This window comes from Drosophila kikkawai, chromosome 3R (assembly GCF_030179895.1).
Source record: "Drosophila kikkawai strain 14028-0561.14 chromosome 3R, DkikHiC1v2, whole genome shotgun sequence".
In the NCBI taxonomy this organism is placed as follows: Eukaryota; Metazoa; Arthropoda; class Insecta; order Diptera; family Drosophilidae; genus Drosophila; species Drosophila kikkawai.
In genome coordinates, this window is record NC_091731.1 from 36,370,663 (window position 1) to 36,386,947 (window position 16,285).

General features: G+C 43.8%; 1 protein-coding gene across 23 annotated transcripts in view; it reads left to right on the top strand.

Annotated features, from left to right (window-relative positions):
- scrib (scribble planar cell polarity protein) overlaps nt 1-16,285 on the top strand; it is a 62,332-nt gene that overhangs the window by 21,899 nt on the left and 24,148 nt on the right. For 14 of the 23 annotated variants that reach the window (XM_070286443.1, XM_070286444.1, XM_070286438.1 and 11 more), the window contains exons 6-16: nt 3,312-3,526; nt 4,071-4,373; nt 4,437-4,516; nt 4,584-4,849; nt 10,824-11,425; nt 11,515-11,715; nt 11,786-11,972; nt 12,135-12,421; nt 13,298-13,582; nt 15,562-15,672; nt 15,879-16,058. In XM_070286443.1, the coding sequence (XP_070142544.1) occupies nt 3,312-3,526; nt 4,071-4,373; nt 4,437-4,516; nt 4,584-4,849; nt 10,824-11,425; nt 11,515-11,715; nt 11,786-11,972; nt 12,135-12,421; nt 13,298-13,582; nt 15,562-15,672; nt 15,879-16,058 (2,717 nt within the window). Of the gene's footprint in view, nt 1-3,311; nt 3,527-4,070; nt 4,374-4,436; nt 4,517-4,583; nt 4,850-6,014; nt 6,061-10,383; nt 10,747-10,823; nt 11,426-11,514; nt 11,716-11,785; nt 11,973-12,134; nt 12,422-13,297; nt 13,583-15,561; nt 15,673-15,878; nt 16,059-16,285 lie in introns of those variants that run through there. The other 9 variants (XM_070286441.1, XM_017182224.3, XM_017182227.3 and 6 more) reach the window with 4 other exon arrangements.

A 16,285-nucleotide genomic window follows, 5' to 3' on the forward strand; every position in this document is an offset into this window, starting at 1 on the left:
AGATACCAAAATCATTGAAATTAAAATTGTTTGAGCTTGGACTCTACTGTATTGGCTCGCCTTCGACTCATAGCATGAACGCCTCAACATTTGCATGTCTGCTTTTGTTATGAAAAATGTATATTATTAAATATAATGATTAGACAAGTGATTAAATACAGCATTACATTTGTATAAATGCATTTACATTTAAAATATTTAATTAACAAAATAAACAACAATATAAACGGGAGGATTCAGTTGTAATAAAGAAATTCCCTATGCGGAAATTCCAACAGCATGCGTTGGTGAGAATGAGGAGTTGGTGAAAAATTCCTTCTTATGCTAAAGTGGACTTATAATTCCCAAGTATGCATTCAGTGAATAATAATTTCCTTTAAAATAAAACCGAGAAAGAACCCATTAAATTAATATATTACAGCATTAAATTCCAATTAACTTTATTTATTAGTTTTGTCGCAACTGTTTCCCTTTGACATTTAACCACAAATAGACTCGGTTCGTTCTGGACCTCTTAGAAGATGCTTTTCATCTTGCTTTTTGGTTTTTAAACGCATCTCTTGGCCTGGTCAAAAGCTAGTCAGTTAGGCAGCAGCATTGACAATGCCTGTTTTTTAGTTTGGGTGTTCGAAACGAAAACACTAACCGGTTTACCACAACGCCAGCCCGCCAATGACGTCATGACAACAAGTTGTTTTATCTGGGTGTCTCTCAGGTCTCCGGGCGTTGGCTGGCTGAGAAACATGAATACACTATAACATATACCACACATATACCATATATTTATTCATACAAATGTATTGCGATGGCTGATAAATTGTGGATATGTGTGTTCGATTTGGCTTGTTTGATTTGATTATGCTATTATTTTGTGTTTATATTCCATTCCCATGCGTGTTTCCCATCGCAGATCAGTGCCGTTTTATGCGTGTTCCCCACACCACCACCACCCACAAAATGGAATAGGAATCGGGAGCCACTTGGGGAGTGGCCAGTGATGGGTATCTCATGCCCCCGGATTGAGCGCTTCTAGCTGCCGCCTGTCAGTGGCAGCATGCCAGATCAAAGCGGCCCCCAGACGCACAAACGATTTGTTTGTTGCTGGCAGGAATCTGCCAAGATCCATTTCCATTTATCTTTCATACTGCAGCAAGCCTGCCGCGCACATATTCCTTCCCACTAGGGGCACTTGAGTGATGTCAACGCTTGTGACGTCATAATGGGAAAGGGGCGTGACAGCAGCGGTTTGAAAGTGGGGCAAGATCGGCAAGCGTTGTAATTAGATGTATGACGCTGCTTTGGGTTAATAATATTAATCGCCTGGCTCGCTTCAATGTTGTATGTGCCACCAAAACTAACGGTTGATTAATGACCTGTCACAGGGGACTACAGTGGAGACTGGTTTAGCAACGAATCTAAGAAACCTGTAGGAGTTGGTATAAATAATGTCCTTGTTATTAAGAGTAAGAGGTATTTTTTTGGCTTTGGCTTTCCTCCAAACGTTGTTATAATTTTAATTGGTTTTATTTAAAAAATTTATCAATATGTGTTTGCTTTGTTGCTTGAGATTCATGATTAATCACCTTAACGTCATGCAAATTACAGAGAAATGTTTATAAAGCATTCAAATGGAAACGAAATGAATGGAAAATCTTAAGAGGATTCATGGAGAGCTAGTAATTATTATGCTTAGAAAGAGATTTAATTGGTTTAGTTTAGATATTGTTATAAATCAATTTCTAAATATAATTACCTAGCAATGTACTTAAATATAATATTTCTGTAATAGATTGTTATGTGTGTCTTTTGTAGATTTTTAAATCAAACCTTTCGGAGGCAGATTGATCCCTCAAAAAATTCACTTTTTATATAGAATAGTAATCCCATGATATCCTAGCTTAAAATAAATTTAAACTTTATGCAAATGAGTTTTTAGTTTGTTGTTTTCGACTGTCCAGTCTTTTTTCTTCGGTCTCCACTGTGTGACATTCGTTGATTGAGTGAGTGCCCGCCGCCTGATTCAACCTGTATTTGTCGTTTTGTTGGGAATGATGATGTTGCTGCTGCTATTGTGGCTGCTGCTCTATTCGTAGTTCTGTGGCGTAGTTGCTTCCCAATCGAAATGAATGTATAAGTAGAGATATATTGTAACTGTTATTCGGCTTCCAAACTCGTTTTGGCCTCTTAGTTTTGCCTATAAATAGATTATATCATCAGTCCATTTGGAGAACCAACTGCGACGTGTTTGAGTTATCATTTCGCAAGCGATCAATGGTCAGTGACGGATTAAGTGTACACAAAGCACACACATAGCTCAGCCAATTTAGACGAATGTGTGAATAGTTTCAAGATCAAATAGAGCTACGGGGCCCAGACCTACTCATTGTTTTTTTCGTCTCCATAATATTTTAGAGCCGTGTAAGCAGCGTTCAAATTATCCAATTAAAGACAAAGTCATGGGGCTGAGAGCGCCGAGAAAACAAGAGGAAATAAATTTGACAGCACCCCACGACTTGGCTGCGTTGTTATTATTATTTTTACAAGTCGTCCGGCCGCCAGTTTATTCCATTTGCATAAATCTTTATCTCGGCTGACCCCGGGCAAAGAATGCCTAGAGTTTCCTAGATCTCGGGGACGCCCCGCTGGGCGGTAACGTTTGTAAGTTACGACTGTTCTGGGCCGGACATTCGGCAATTGTGGATGCAGCTACTTGGTGGGGGCACTTCCTCCCGGCGATTTGCATTTGTTTATTGCTGTAACTGCCACCCATCAGCACCTCCTGCAATTGCTGCGTAGATAGATTGATTGGCTAGAGGGAAGGGGGAAGATCTAAATTCAAATCTGAGTCCACTGATTGCCCCCACATGCTGCAACTTTTATGTTGTTTACACGCGCGGTGCGAAATATTTACGGGCCTCGCACACACTTCTCATAAGCGGCTGATGGATTAGCAAGTGGACCACACCGCCAGGGCCGGGCAGACCTGGCCAGAATGTTTACGGGACGGCGCCCAAAAATAGTGGTTCGCTTTCGGGGCTTTTAATAGGCGGTTTATTTATTGATTTTTGCAAAAACCGAAACGAAACCGTAGACCATTAGGCGTTTTGAATATAAATCTGTGTTTGTATATAATAAATAGCCTTGTTTACATACATATTCCTCATACTATATTGTAGTAGTAAGTGTTTGTGCTGAGCATGAGCATGCAGTTCCTGATAACTGAGACCATTTCAAAGCCACCTACCCCATCCTCTCTCTCTCTACGATTTGTTTGCTAATGGAATTCCTCTTGATTTTGTTACCAAAAATAGCCCGCGATCTGGAGTCTGATTCGGAGCCGTTCGAGGAGCGCGAGCCTTCGCGCACCGTGGTCAAGTTCTCGGAGGATGCCAGCCAGGAGAAAGACACGCCCTTCGTGCGCCAGAATACGCCGCATCCCAAGGATCTCAAGGCCAAGGCCCAGAAGCTGAAGGTGGAGCGCAGCCGGCATGAGGAGCACGCCAACCTGGTGGCTTTGCCGGAGGAGGTGAGTGGAGGCGATCCCAATGCCATGCTTCTTCTGTGTTTCCATCGCTAGGCGGTGAAGGTGGCGGTAAAGGCAAAAGCCACTCCTATGAAAATATACGTATATATACGCTTGCCTTGCTATGTCTTTGTTGTGCTTCTTTGGCTCAATACTAATCCTAGAGTTAAGCAAACTTGAGGTCTTGACGGCTTGAGAGTTTTAGGAAATTGTAAAGGTCTAACTGGGAAAGGGTATTGGATAGTTAATGAATAGGAAAAGCTATGATTTTGGTAGTTTTAGGGGTTAAATATTTAGTTATCTAGAAATTGTAAAGATACTTTTTATATCTAACTAGGAAAATCTATTTTAAAGTAGCGAGTTTTTAAATTCTGAATAGTTTTAACATTTTTCCCATTATTTTTTGGTTTATAAATTTAAAAAATGTTCTTTTTTAAAATATTTTATATTAAAAATTGCATGATTTTACTTAAATTTCTTGTAAAGTATCTGTAAAATGTAAAATATCTGTTAGATACCTAAAAAAAATTTCCCCGTTTTACCATAGAATGGCACCAGAATAGCGGAGGCACCAACCGAGACCCGAACGCTGGTGAACAATCACCAACAGCAGGCTCAGCCAGTTCAGCAACCAGCTGTTGGTGTAAACTCCAAGCAGCCAGCGGTGGTGGGTGTTGTTACACCAACAACAACGACAGCAGCTCCAGCAACCATACAGGGTGCCTCGGAGGCGGCATCCAACAACGTAAAGGCAGCCACAGCAGCGGTTGTGGCTGAGTTAACAGCCGCTGTGGCCACTACTTCCGCCACCGAAGAGCCTCAGGATGATGATGAGCAGGAAGACGAGTTTGTAAGTTTGAAAATTATACATTTTAAGGATTTATTTACTAATTTCTTTCCTTATTTCCCACAGGAATCCGATCGCCGTGTGGGCTTTCAGGTGGAGGGCGAAGACGATGACTTCTACAAGCGGCCACCCAAATTGCACAGAAGGTAAGCCCAATTAGTCCCCCATTAGGCTCTCCCCAGAGCTTAATTTTCCGTTTCTAATCTCCTTTAGGGACACTCCGCATCATCTGAAGAACAAGCGTGTGCAGCATTTAACCGACAAGCAGGCCAGCGAGATTCTGGCCAACGCTCTGGCCTCCCAAGAGCGCAACGATGCCACGCCGCAGCACTCGCTGTCCGGCAAAGTGCAGTCGCCCATCGAGGAGGAGGAGCACCTGGAACTGGAGGGGGAGCAGGACCAACAGAAGCAGCAACCCTTTGATGCATCGCTCTCGCCCATTCCAGCCGGCAAAGCGGAAGCCGCCGGCACTGAGCAAGGTAAATACACGCAAAATTGTTTCAATTAACTAAATTTATATTTGCTGTGCCCTGTCGTGGGAGTGCTCTGGGTGCAGCATCATGGCCGCCCGCCTGCATTGATGGCAAATCGATAGTAATTTTCACTCATTTGGCTGGGCTGACCTGTAAGGGCAGACATTGAAGTGGAAATTTAATTGGCATCTTTGCCCGTCCGCCTGGCCCATTGGCTGCAAAGTGAAACCACAAAGAGCCCTGGCCGAGACCACCCATGACCCCTTTTAATTGTTGCTGCTCTCAGCACGCCATCTATGCATAAATACATACATTCGAGTGCTTTTTTTGGGTCTAGGCCCAGCACTGAGCTGCTCACTTCCGATATAATTATATCAACAAATAACAAAAAAAGGTTAAGTAAAAAACACAACAGAGATTAAGAGGCAGGTAGAGAGGAAGAGAGTGCTTACCGGCTATAGTGTTGCTAGAAAAAATAGCTAAATCGAATATATTCAAAGCTAATGTATGGGATAAATACATAAAATGTGAAAAGAAATATAAAAATCCAATTAAAATGTGAAACTTTGACGCGTAATCTATAAATACTTGAAGATTACTGCATTTAAATATAATTTACAGCCACTTAATTATACTTTAAAGTAAGAGAAATTAGCTGAACTTATTGAAAACTCCAATACTGATACTTTAAATTAAAAAAAAAAACATCAAAAATTCCAACATAAAAGCGAGCAGCACTGCCCTGTGATTACGCCAGCGGAATACAGGTGTAGAAACCGCGCTGAGCTTGTGAAACACACACGCAACAGGCGTACAAACTTGGCCTATAAATAGGTAATGCACGTATAGTGGTGCTCGCTTATCAGCCAGCGATATCTGCCCATTGGGCTTGCAAAAGCTGATAAAAGCGAGCGAGCAGATACCACCGATAGTGGTAAAGATACTCTGCAAACCTCACTCAAAAAAAAAAAGGTAAACAAGCAAAGAGCGCAGAACGAGAGACGTGCAAATGAAACTGAATTGGTGAGGAGACTCATTAGAGCTACCTGGCAGAGTGAGGGAGAGTGAGAGTGAACCCGAGAGCGGGAGCGAGTGCAATTGCCAGACTGGGCGACCGGGTCTCATCGCCTGGCCCACTCGGCGCCTGCTTTAGTCATTCTTCAGTTACGCTTGCGTTTTGTCAACGTCGCGAGAGACGCGCAACAGCATTCGTCACCGTACTACTTGGCTTATTTATTATCGCCCACTTCTGTTTTTTATTGGAATTCAAAACAGAGAGAGAGCAAAACTTCCAATTTCATTTCGGCAGAGGCTGTAGGAAAAAAAACATCTCATTGTTAAATACTTTTTCTCGGAGTAGAGAGTGTGAAATGTTTTTTTCTTTAGCCTTTTTTTTGTTCTTTCTGCCTACGTGTTTATTGTTGTCTGTTATCGATTTTAGCCTCTGTTGTCTGTCATAATGCCTTAACGGCTGTGGAGGCAGGTGGCAGCGGGTCAGTCGTCTGGAAAGTTTCTCACATTGCGCATACGCAGCGTATGGCCTCGGGGCCCATAATTGAGCTTCAGCTGCAGTTCTATATTCTGTCAAAGCCTCAGGCAGCTCAAGGTTGCGCAGGAGAAGGAGGCTTCCCTATTTGCATTTCGGCTGCATGTGCATATACCCCCGAAAATGAGCTACTTGAAAGTAAATTTAGTCTTGTTTATATAGCCAAGCATTGCCGGGTTCTGTTGGATATTTGCAGATGGCAAACAGGAAAAGTGCTTCGCTTCGCTTCGGTACGGCTGTGTGCATATCCGGTTACCCGGCACTTCCTTGGCCTTTGCTTTGCTTGGATTTTTCTGGTTCTGGTTAGATATTGGCAATACAATCAACATTTGCACAATTCCTTTGACATTCCTCGCACTTTTTGTAGCATTCCTAGCTGCATCTGATGCACATTTTCTTGAGGGTTCTCTCTTAAAGTAGTCGCAACTGAAAAGATTCCAATACCGATTCCGATTCCGAGTCGACCAATGTATGTTGGCCAATAAATAAACCGTTGATAAGCTCAAGGCAATGGCATCCATTATTTATGTATTGTATCGTTGATTGCATGGGATTCTTATTGAATTTTTGCCCGTCCGTATGTTGCGTGTGTGTTTGATTCCCACGAATGTGTGTGTGTGTGTGTGTGGTGAGTGTTGGGTGTGTGCTGTATGATTGTTGTTTGCCGGCTTGTTTGCTCGGTGCGCCCTTTCATCACTCAGTGCAACGGAGTTTGCATTATTATTTGCTGTTCTCTTGCAGCTCACAGCTCGCAGCTCTTGTGCAAACAGCAATTTAAACTATTTGCAGTCGGCAGTCGGCATTCTTTCTATCATCAAACAAACACGATTTTGGCTGGCCAAATGTTTAAGTTTTCCGTATGGAATAACCCTGAACCGTGGCCCGCCCTTGTGCTTTTCACAGTTGCATGCTAAGTTTATCGCCTAAAACCGCGCCACTCTCCCTCGCTCACTCGTGACAGTTTTCCCCCCATAACCCATGGTCTCCCCATCTCTGCGAGAAAACAAACAAAAATGCAATAAACGCCAGCTGCAGCTGCAACGAGGAGAGCCAGCAAGCGAGGCTTGGGTCAAAGAATTTCACTGCGTATTTTCCAATATTTTCGTTGTCGCCGTCGCCGCCACTGCCACTGCCGACGCCATGTTGATAGCATGGAAATGTGGAAAATTCGAGTAATTGTCGGGGAAAACAGTGGCAGCAGCAAACACTCTGAAGCGGGGGAATGCGACCTGAATTGTTTGCCACCGACTTGCTGACTGGCTTTTAATGCAATCAAAATGAGCAGGGCGCGCGGTTTTCATTACCAAAACGTTGTTCAACGTCCATGATATCACCGTTCGTTTTGGTTATAAACCGATTAATCACCTATGCGCGAACCCACTTGCTTTTCACTGATATGCGCCATGTAGGAAATAACGCATACGACAGGTGGACCAAGGTCATTACCTACCACTTGACTTTGCTGCTGGACTGGATTGTAATGTTTCCAAAATTCGTAAAATTTCGTAATGAATCAGAGTTCTCCTCCCTTTTGCCTTATCGCCAGTTTGTTTTACTACGTTCGCTTTGTTATTTTTCCCCTCGTCGTTGTTTTGGACCTTATCACATTCGGCTTATGCATTCCAAAAGTTCGATTAGATAGCAAGTGTTGTGAACGTCACCCCTTTCCAACCAGAATCTCTGCTCCGGAGAAGCTACCATCATCAGGGCAGGGAGCTTAGTGCGCCGTTGTTGTCCGGAATATTTCATGGGTTTTTATGCTTTCGCCATAAAAAACTTTGTTCATTAATTTTTGTCGCCACATTTAAGCGGGAGCCATCGCAGTTCGGTCGGTTTTGTTGATTTCCAAAGCTTAACACTTGCAATTTGTCAGCAGCGGCAACGTTTAACCTGGCAAGCAATTAATCACGCAGCCTTCCAGTTTTTCCATAACTGTGGCATTTTTTTAAACCGACAAAAAAAAGGGTATGCAGCTCACATTTCAGAAAAAGGGTTTCAGACCGATTTAAGCTTTAATACTTGATCTCTGGCCATTGATAATGTGGGGGTAATTAAAATCGATTGAACACGTTTCGTTATTGGTTGTGGAAACCGAGGGAATTTTCATAAATGGATAAGAAAGTTTTTTCACTCGTCATAACGAATGTGTCAGTTGCTAGAACCCACAACTTGGCCAAAGTTGTAGGGTAAAAGAAATAGCATCCCAAAGAATGAAATATGATTTTCTGCCCTTGGCATGTGTCCATGCTGTGGGCTAATTTCTCCTCCTGCAGGTCATTTACATATAAATGACAAAAAAAGAAAACAAAAAAGGAGAGCTTGAAGCAACTGTCTGGGCATTGATTTGGCATTTGTCAGCTTCGAGATTCAGGGTTATATCTACGAACCCGAACCTGAACCTTATGCCAATGCGAATGCTAATGCATTCTTGGAACCATCATTTCGAATTGCCACCTCCGTTTTACGACGGGGCCCTTTGGCCCCTGTATTTCGATGTATTTAAATTTTTATATGTTTATGCTTATGCTTATGCCATTTATTTTACGGTGAGGACAACAACGATGGCCTTATTTAGGGCTCACCTCATTGAGCTGCTCGCGTTTTCCCGTGATGTCGTCGTAAAATGCTTAAATGTCCGCTTAAGTGGGTGCAAGTTTGCCCTGGCAATCAGTGAAATAATACAGATAACAAAAATATGGAAAGGGAACAAATGACTTTATGCGATATTCCCTGCAGTTGCTCCAAAATATTGCCTACATTCCGGAGCAGCCAAAGCGGAATAAAAAAGCACAGACACACGCAGCGAACACACAGCACGTGTCATTCGGGGGAAAAAATCTTATTTTGTTTTATGGGCTTTCGTTTTGCCCATCCAGAAATATGGCTTTATTCCGGCCTGCATTTGTGCTTGTGTGGGCGAAGGAAATACCCATAAAAAAATGTCTTTCGTTTAGAAATTTGTCCAACAATCGAGAGAATCAAACTGTTTGTACTTGAAACATTTAACCAGAACAACACCTAGCCAAGAGAACACAAGACTAACTTGAGCCGAACTGTAAGCAAGCAAAAGCAATTCAAATTTGTGAATACCTCACTCAACTTGGCAAACTCAATAATGGCACATCGAGTGAATGCCAATGTCGGGCCAGCGACTGAAATCCAGCAATATTAATGTTGACTTGACAGGCAGGCGGGGAGGCTGGGAGGAGCCAGGGATTCGCTCTGTCTTTTCTTCATTTATGCCTTGATTAACATGAAGCCTCTCATACAATTACAAAGTGAAATTGTCTCGAGAGCGTCCTTTCCTCTTCTCTCCCTGATAGTCTTGAAAACAAAATCATTTTGTTGGCCAAAGTGCCGACGGATTTATTGAGTGCAAATCAGCAATAGCGAAAATGAAAGCAATAAATGTGTTTTCCTCTGGCTGCTGCTGGTACTCATCTCTGCTTTTGTGTGCCACCTGCTTCTTCTCCTCCACCTCTGGGCACCTGAGGGATGTCTGGGAGAGTTCTCTCTGGCTCTGACTGGCAGACTGTCTGTTTATTTATTTAATAATTATACAAACTCTGTCGGGAGATGTTCCACCAAGGTCGTTGCCTTAATGCCAGTTTCTAGTCAGGGGAATATGGCTTTTGTAGCGGTTCATTGACTGCCGTTTATGGCCAACTGCCAGATGTTGGCCAACTTTGGGTCATTCAATTTGAATGTCATTAAAGCGAAATTTATGCTGAGCACAAGTACAGGTCTTCTTTTTGTTTTTGGAAATCTCCCTTGCCTCCTGTTTAAAATTTCATTAAATCAAGGCAATCAAAAATTGTAATAGTATAATTTCACTGATGATATTGCATTGATGGGGTTTTCCAGTCGAATGAACTAAGGCTTTCTCTAGAGGCAGAACCCACATCCAGATCGATGCGCTTCTGCAGACAGACAACAGGCAGGCAGGCAAAGTTGGCTCTTCGCATATTAAAAAGTGCAGTCAAATAAAAAATAGGTTACACACACACACGCAGGGTGTCTGGACAGGACAAGATGCCTGGCTGCTGCCGCCTATATTAAAAAGTGCACTCAAATAAATAAACACAACAAACGAATAGATTTCGAGCCATGTTCAATGTCAAAATCAAAGTCAAGGAGGGCAACAATACCCTGCCCCGCAATGGCCAGCGCAGCAATGGCAATGGCAACTTTAGCTACTCGGGACGCAACAGTCCCGCCATGAGCAGCCTGCGCAGCTCGCTGGCCTCCTCCAACCGGAGTCCCAGTGGCTCCCTGCAGCGCAAGGGCAAAAGAGTGCGCATAGTAACCAGCTACGATCCGGTGGATCGGGATTATGAGAGGCAGAGGCAGCATTATGGTAAAGGGCAGAGAAAACATACAAGAATCTCTTTCAGGAATCCCATTTTAAATATAATTTACTCTTTCTTTTTCCAGATAATTTAGATGGCGTCACGGAACTCCGCTTGGAGCAGTACGAAATCCACATCGAACGCACGGCCGCCGGTCTGGGCCTCAGTATTGCCGGTGGCAAGGGCTCTACCCCCTTCAAGGGCGACGATGACGGCATCTTTATATCCAGGGTCACCGAGGCCGGACCCGCTGATCTGGCCGGGCTCAAAGTGGGCGACAAGGTGATCAAGGTCAATGGCATTGTTGTGGTCGATGCGGATCATTACCAGGCTGTTCAAGTCCTAAAAGCCTGCGGTGCTGTCTTGGTTTTGGTGGTGCAGCGTGAGGTGACGCGACTGATTGGACATCCCGTGTTCAGCGAGGATGGCAGTGTGTCGCAGATTTCAGTAGAGACGCGACCACTGGTGGCGGAGGAGCGCTACATCCCGACACACATTGAACAGCAGCAGCAGCAGCTGCAGCCTCAACATATTCCGCAGCAGCAGCCACAACCTATTCCACAGCAGCAAGTGGCACCCACGCACAGCTATTCGGGCAATGTGTTTGCCACGCCCACGGCCAACCAAATTGCAGAGCCTGCAGTAGCAGCAGCAGCAGCTCCCAATGGTTTGCTGCTAAATGGCAAGGTGGGTAACCATAACCCAGCAATGACATTTCACTCGGACCGTGTTTGATTGATTTCTGGTTTTCTCTTCCCCCATTTGCGGTTTTGCAGGAGGCGCCGCTGAGCTTCATCCAACTGCACACGACGCTCATCCGCGATCAGATTGGCCAAGGCCTGGGCTTCAGCATTGCGGGCGGCAAGGGCTCGCCGCCTTTCAAGGACGACTGCGATGGCATTTTCATATCGCGCATCACCGAGGGCGGTCTGGCCCATCGCGATGGCAAAATCATGGTGGGCGACAGGGTCATGGCGGTGAGTAGTAGTAGTAGTGGGAGGCGTGGCAGGGCAGAAGGGCGGTGGCTAATGGCATTTCGTTGTACAGATTAACGGCAACGATATGACGGAAGCGCATCATGATGCCGCAGTGGCCTGTCTGACGGAACCGCAGCGCTTTGTGCGCCTGGTGCTGCAGCGTGAGTACCGCGGCCCCCTGGAGCCGCCGACGAGTCCGCGTAGCCCAGCAGTGCTTAATTCGTTGAGTCCCTCTGGATATTTGGCCAATCGACCAGGTGGGTATGGAGGAATAAGAGAAGAGTCTAGTCTAGCTACTTAAAACTTATTTATAATTTTTATTTATTAATTTTTTAAATTTTTAAAGTCTTGATACAATTTTAGTTGTTAGAAATTTCCCTGAATAACTTAAGGTTTTTCCTCTGTTTCAATTTCCTTAGCCAACTTTGGCCGTTCAGTGACCGAGCAAGTCGAGCAGCCCTACAAGTACAATACCCTGGCTACCAGCACTGCCACACCCACTGCACCCACTGTTGTCAGCAGCAGCAGCAATAGCAACAATAATACGCTGCCCAGCAGCAAAACAAATGGATTCCCAGCTGCTGCCACGATAGACAAAGCCACCGGGCAGCCAGTGCCCGCTCCTAGACGCACCAACTCTGTGCCCATGGGCGAGGGTAGCGATGCAGCGGCCTCCACGGCCAGCGGTGATTCGGGCGAGGCTCAGGTAAGGGCTTTCCTAACCGGTAGCTAGTTAGCCTAGACTTACTTTTAGCCAGTTTGCACGTCATATTAATGTTGCCCATAAGCTCGATACTCGTTACCTTTTTGTTTTTGTTACAATCATGATCAGTTGTTAGGTTTTCAAAATGTTTAAGCTTGCGCTGTATGTCTTTTATATTTTTCTTATTAGATCAAAAGGTAAGTAACCAAATTTAATTGAAAATTTCAAGTAAAACTACAGCGCAAGTTGTCCCAGCAAATTGTTGTTGATATTTGGCAAGCTAGAAAAACATAAACACACTTTTACTAGCTATAAGATACCTAATATGTGCTAATCCATATCTCCGCCAGATTATCGACTACCCATAACCCTAGCCGCTAGAACTATATATTATAAACATAGCTCATCTACTCGTATGTATAACGAAATTGTTTGTGTTTGTTTTGCATGTGCCCTGTGCGCCTTGTTCGTCCCTTTCTTCCAAATGCCACAATCATTCTACAAAACATGATATATTTATATATCATATATATACAATATATATTCGATAGAGTCTAAGTTTGCACTGAGATCCATGTCCCCAGCTTTTGAGCACCCATCAAGGATGATTTAGGCCAGAGTTCCCAGCAGGATTGTACATAAATATTAGAGTTATTAGCTTAGTCATAGATCTAACAATAGCTTTTCATTTAGCGCCTCAAAAAGTGTAACCAAAATTTACAAAAACCAACATATTTTTTCGTTTTCTTTTTCTCTCTGAACCACTCAACCAACCATCTCCCCCAAAAAAACCAAACCTTGCTTAAAACCGATCTTTCCGAAAAAAACAAATTTTGCTAAAAAAAAAAAACTACGTGAAAACCGCCGCACCATGAGCAGCCCTCCTCGTTGCGCCCGCTGACCAGCGACGATTTTCAGGCGATGATTCCGGCCCACTTCCTCAGCGGCGGCAGTCAGCATCAGGTGCACGTGGCCCGGCCCAACGAGGTGGGCGTGAGCGCCGTCACGGTGAATGTGAATAAGCCGCAGCCGGATCTGCCCATGTTCCCGGCGGCACCCACCGAGCTTGGCCGTGTCACCGAGACGATCACCAAGTCCACGTTCACGGAGACGGTGATGACGCGCATCACCGACAATCAGTTGGCGGAGCCCCTAATCAGTGAGGTGACTATCTCGACATCACGCATACACTAAGAGCCAGAGTCCCCAGCGTTAACGAATCGTTCTGTAAAAAGCCAAGGCACACAGAAGCCCGGACACTAAAAAAGAAACTATTTTTGTGTAAAAAAAAATACAATATAAGACCCTGTAAATCTGCCCAAGGAAATCGAGCTTTTCTCGTCACACACCAAGCACGCACACCGTACACCGTACACCCTCGATGCACCCAACACCAAAATTTTTTAGTTTAAATTTAATTTATACATTTTTTTTCGCTATTGGCACTTTGATAATTATTGGTCGCATTTGCTGAATAAATATTTGGTGCGTTTTGCAAACGATTTGATTTAACTGCTGGTCAGGAGGCCCCACAGAGGCTCCTAGCGATGTGAGGAGGCCGCCGAGTTCTCACCCATGTTTCATGCCGAGCATTATGCAAAACATGCACATTTGACAAGAGGTTGTGATGGCTTCGACTAATTGATTAGCAGTTTGGGATGGCTTTGGCTTAAGTTTGGATAAGGAGAAGGCTTTGGAAACTATAATTAAACTGAAGACTTTAAAATAACAAGATGAGTAACGACCATACATTTTAAATCGCAGCAATTGCCTGGTTTTCCCCACCTTTTAAATTATTTCAAGGGAAGAAATATTCCTGAGGAAAATTATGACGTTACTCATCTTGTCATTATAAAGTTTTAAATTAAACCCCGTGGAATCCACTCTTTACTGTTTTAAGCTAACTTTTTTTTAACTGAAAGATATACTAACACTGGATAAATATATATATAACTTTCTCTATCTGCCAAAAATCTCCTGGTTTATGTTTGTTTTGCTGATAATTTAACACTTAAAGTAATGGGAATATTATCTTTTAAAAACACTTGCATTTTTAGTGTCCTTTGGTGGTATCTGAAATCTATTCAAGTGACGAGCAAAGCGCTTTCAGAACGCTTTGGCACACTCGCCTCCATAGAGCCACTCAAGTGTCATCGCTGACATGAGGCAAATCCCGGCCAGAAATCTCCGAAACTCTGCTGCAGCAGCATAAATACATATACATATATATTATATATATCAGTAAACCAGCCAAGGCTATGCAACATGCAGAGATCCTTAAATAATAAAGTGGGCCAACAGCAAGGAGTGAAGACCAGAAAAAGATTTAACCCCAAATGACTCAGAGAGCTCTCCCGACTTGCCTTGTGTGTGCGCAGTGAGGCCTTAAGTAAACTTTAAATATTTCTGTTTGCCATCACAGTCTCTGATTGCGAGTGTAAACACTCTCCGGGGCATGCTAAATAAAATATTTAATTGTTTTTAATTTATTTCCACCCCTCACTGCCTTCGATGGCTTCGAACTTTCGGCAATTGAATTGCTTCAAGATAATTGGTAAAAGTTTTCAGTAGTTTGGCAGCCCAGGTGCATGTGTTTATTTGGCATCTTGACACGAGTCAGTCAGCCAGCTATAGTTTCTCCTCTCGACTATGAATATATAAGGCAGAAGCTGAAGCATTATGCTTTGATGTTGGCCACAAGCACCACAAGCAGGAGCTTTGTTTAAACCTCTCTGAAAGTGCCTGAAGAGCAGGAATATTTTGGTTTAAAGTTTCCCCTCCCTCTTGCCTGGTTTAATTTAAAATTAAGTTATTCATAAGAAAAATCATAAAAGTTATTAATTATTTATTGAATGTATCACCCCCTGTGTCCTGGTATTTGATGTTTAATGAATGCTCCTTCAACTTAATTGCATGGCTTTGTTCGGTTTTGGTTTCGGTTGGATTCTGTGTGTGTGAATGTTTGTAGTATATGTAATTGTAAATGTAAATATCACCAACAATTTTGCACCTGAGCACACTTCATCCATGGTTCACTCACCCCACACGACGGCAGTCTCTCAGTAGGATACCTAGAGCTTAGGCCCCATTGAGTGTGTTAATTTTGTGATGTGCTAACACCATTTCTTCGCTCCCCTCTTCAGGAGGTTGTCCTGCCCAAGAACCAGGGCTCCCTGGGCTTCAGCATCATCGGCGGCACGGATCATTCCTGCGTGCCCTTTGGCAGTCGAGAGCCTGGCATTTTCATATCGCATGTAAGTAGGGGTAGCTGTAAAAACTTTTTGAATTAAAACACTCGAGTGGCCGATGCAAATGAGCTGCTGCACAATTGTGCAGAATCTAGTGGCTCGGACGGTGGCTGCCGGCTGCCAACTTGAAAGTTTCAAGTTTTTTGGCCAGCCTTCATCTACAAGTATAACAATTACCCTTGGGGGTTGCTTCTACCCTTTTATTCTGGCAGATTGTGCCCGGCGGGATTGCCTCGAAGTGCGGCAAGCTGCGCATGGGAGATCGCATACTGAAAGTCAACGATGCGGATGTGTCCAAGGCCACCCACCAGGATGCCGTGCTGGAGCTGCTCAAGCCCGGTGATGAGATCAAGCTGACCATTCAGCACGATCCCCTGCCGCCAGGTTTCCAGGTGAGTCAAAGCTTCCCCTTTAAACCTGATATGATTAAGTGCGCCTGTAAATATGTATATACGCTTTGGATCCACTTCTGATTCCTCTCTCTATATAATCTTTGTACACTTTGCCACTCTGCTCGCCACAAATTCGATACGCACAGAGCATAGAAGTAGTTTATGTAACAACAGAGGTAAGGCTCCTCTCGTCCTTTTGGCGGAGGAAATATTCCAATTAGTCAAAT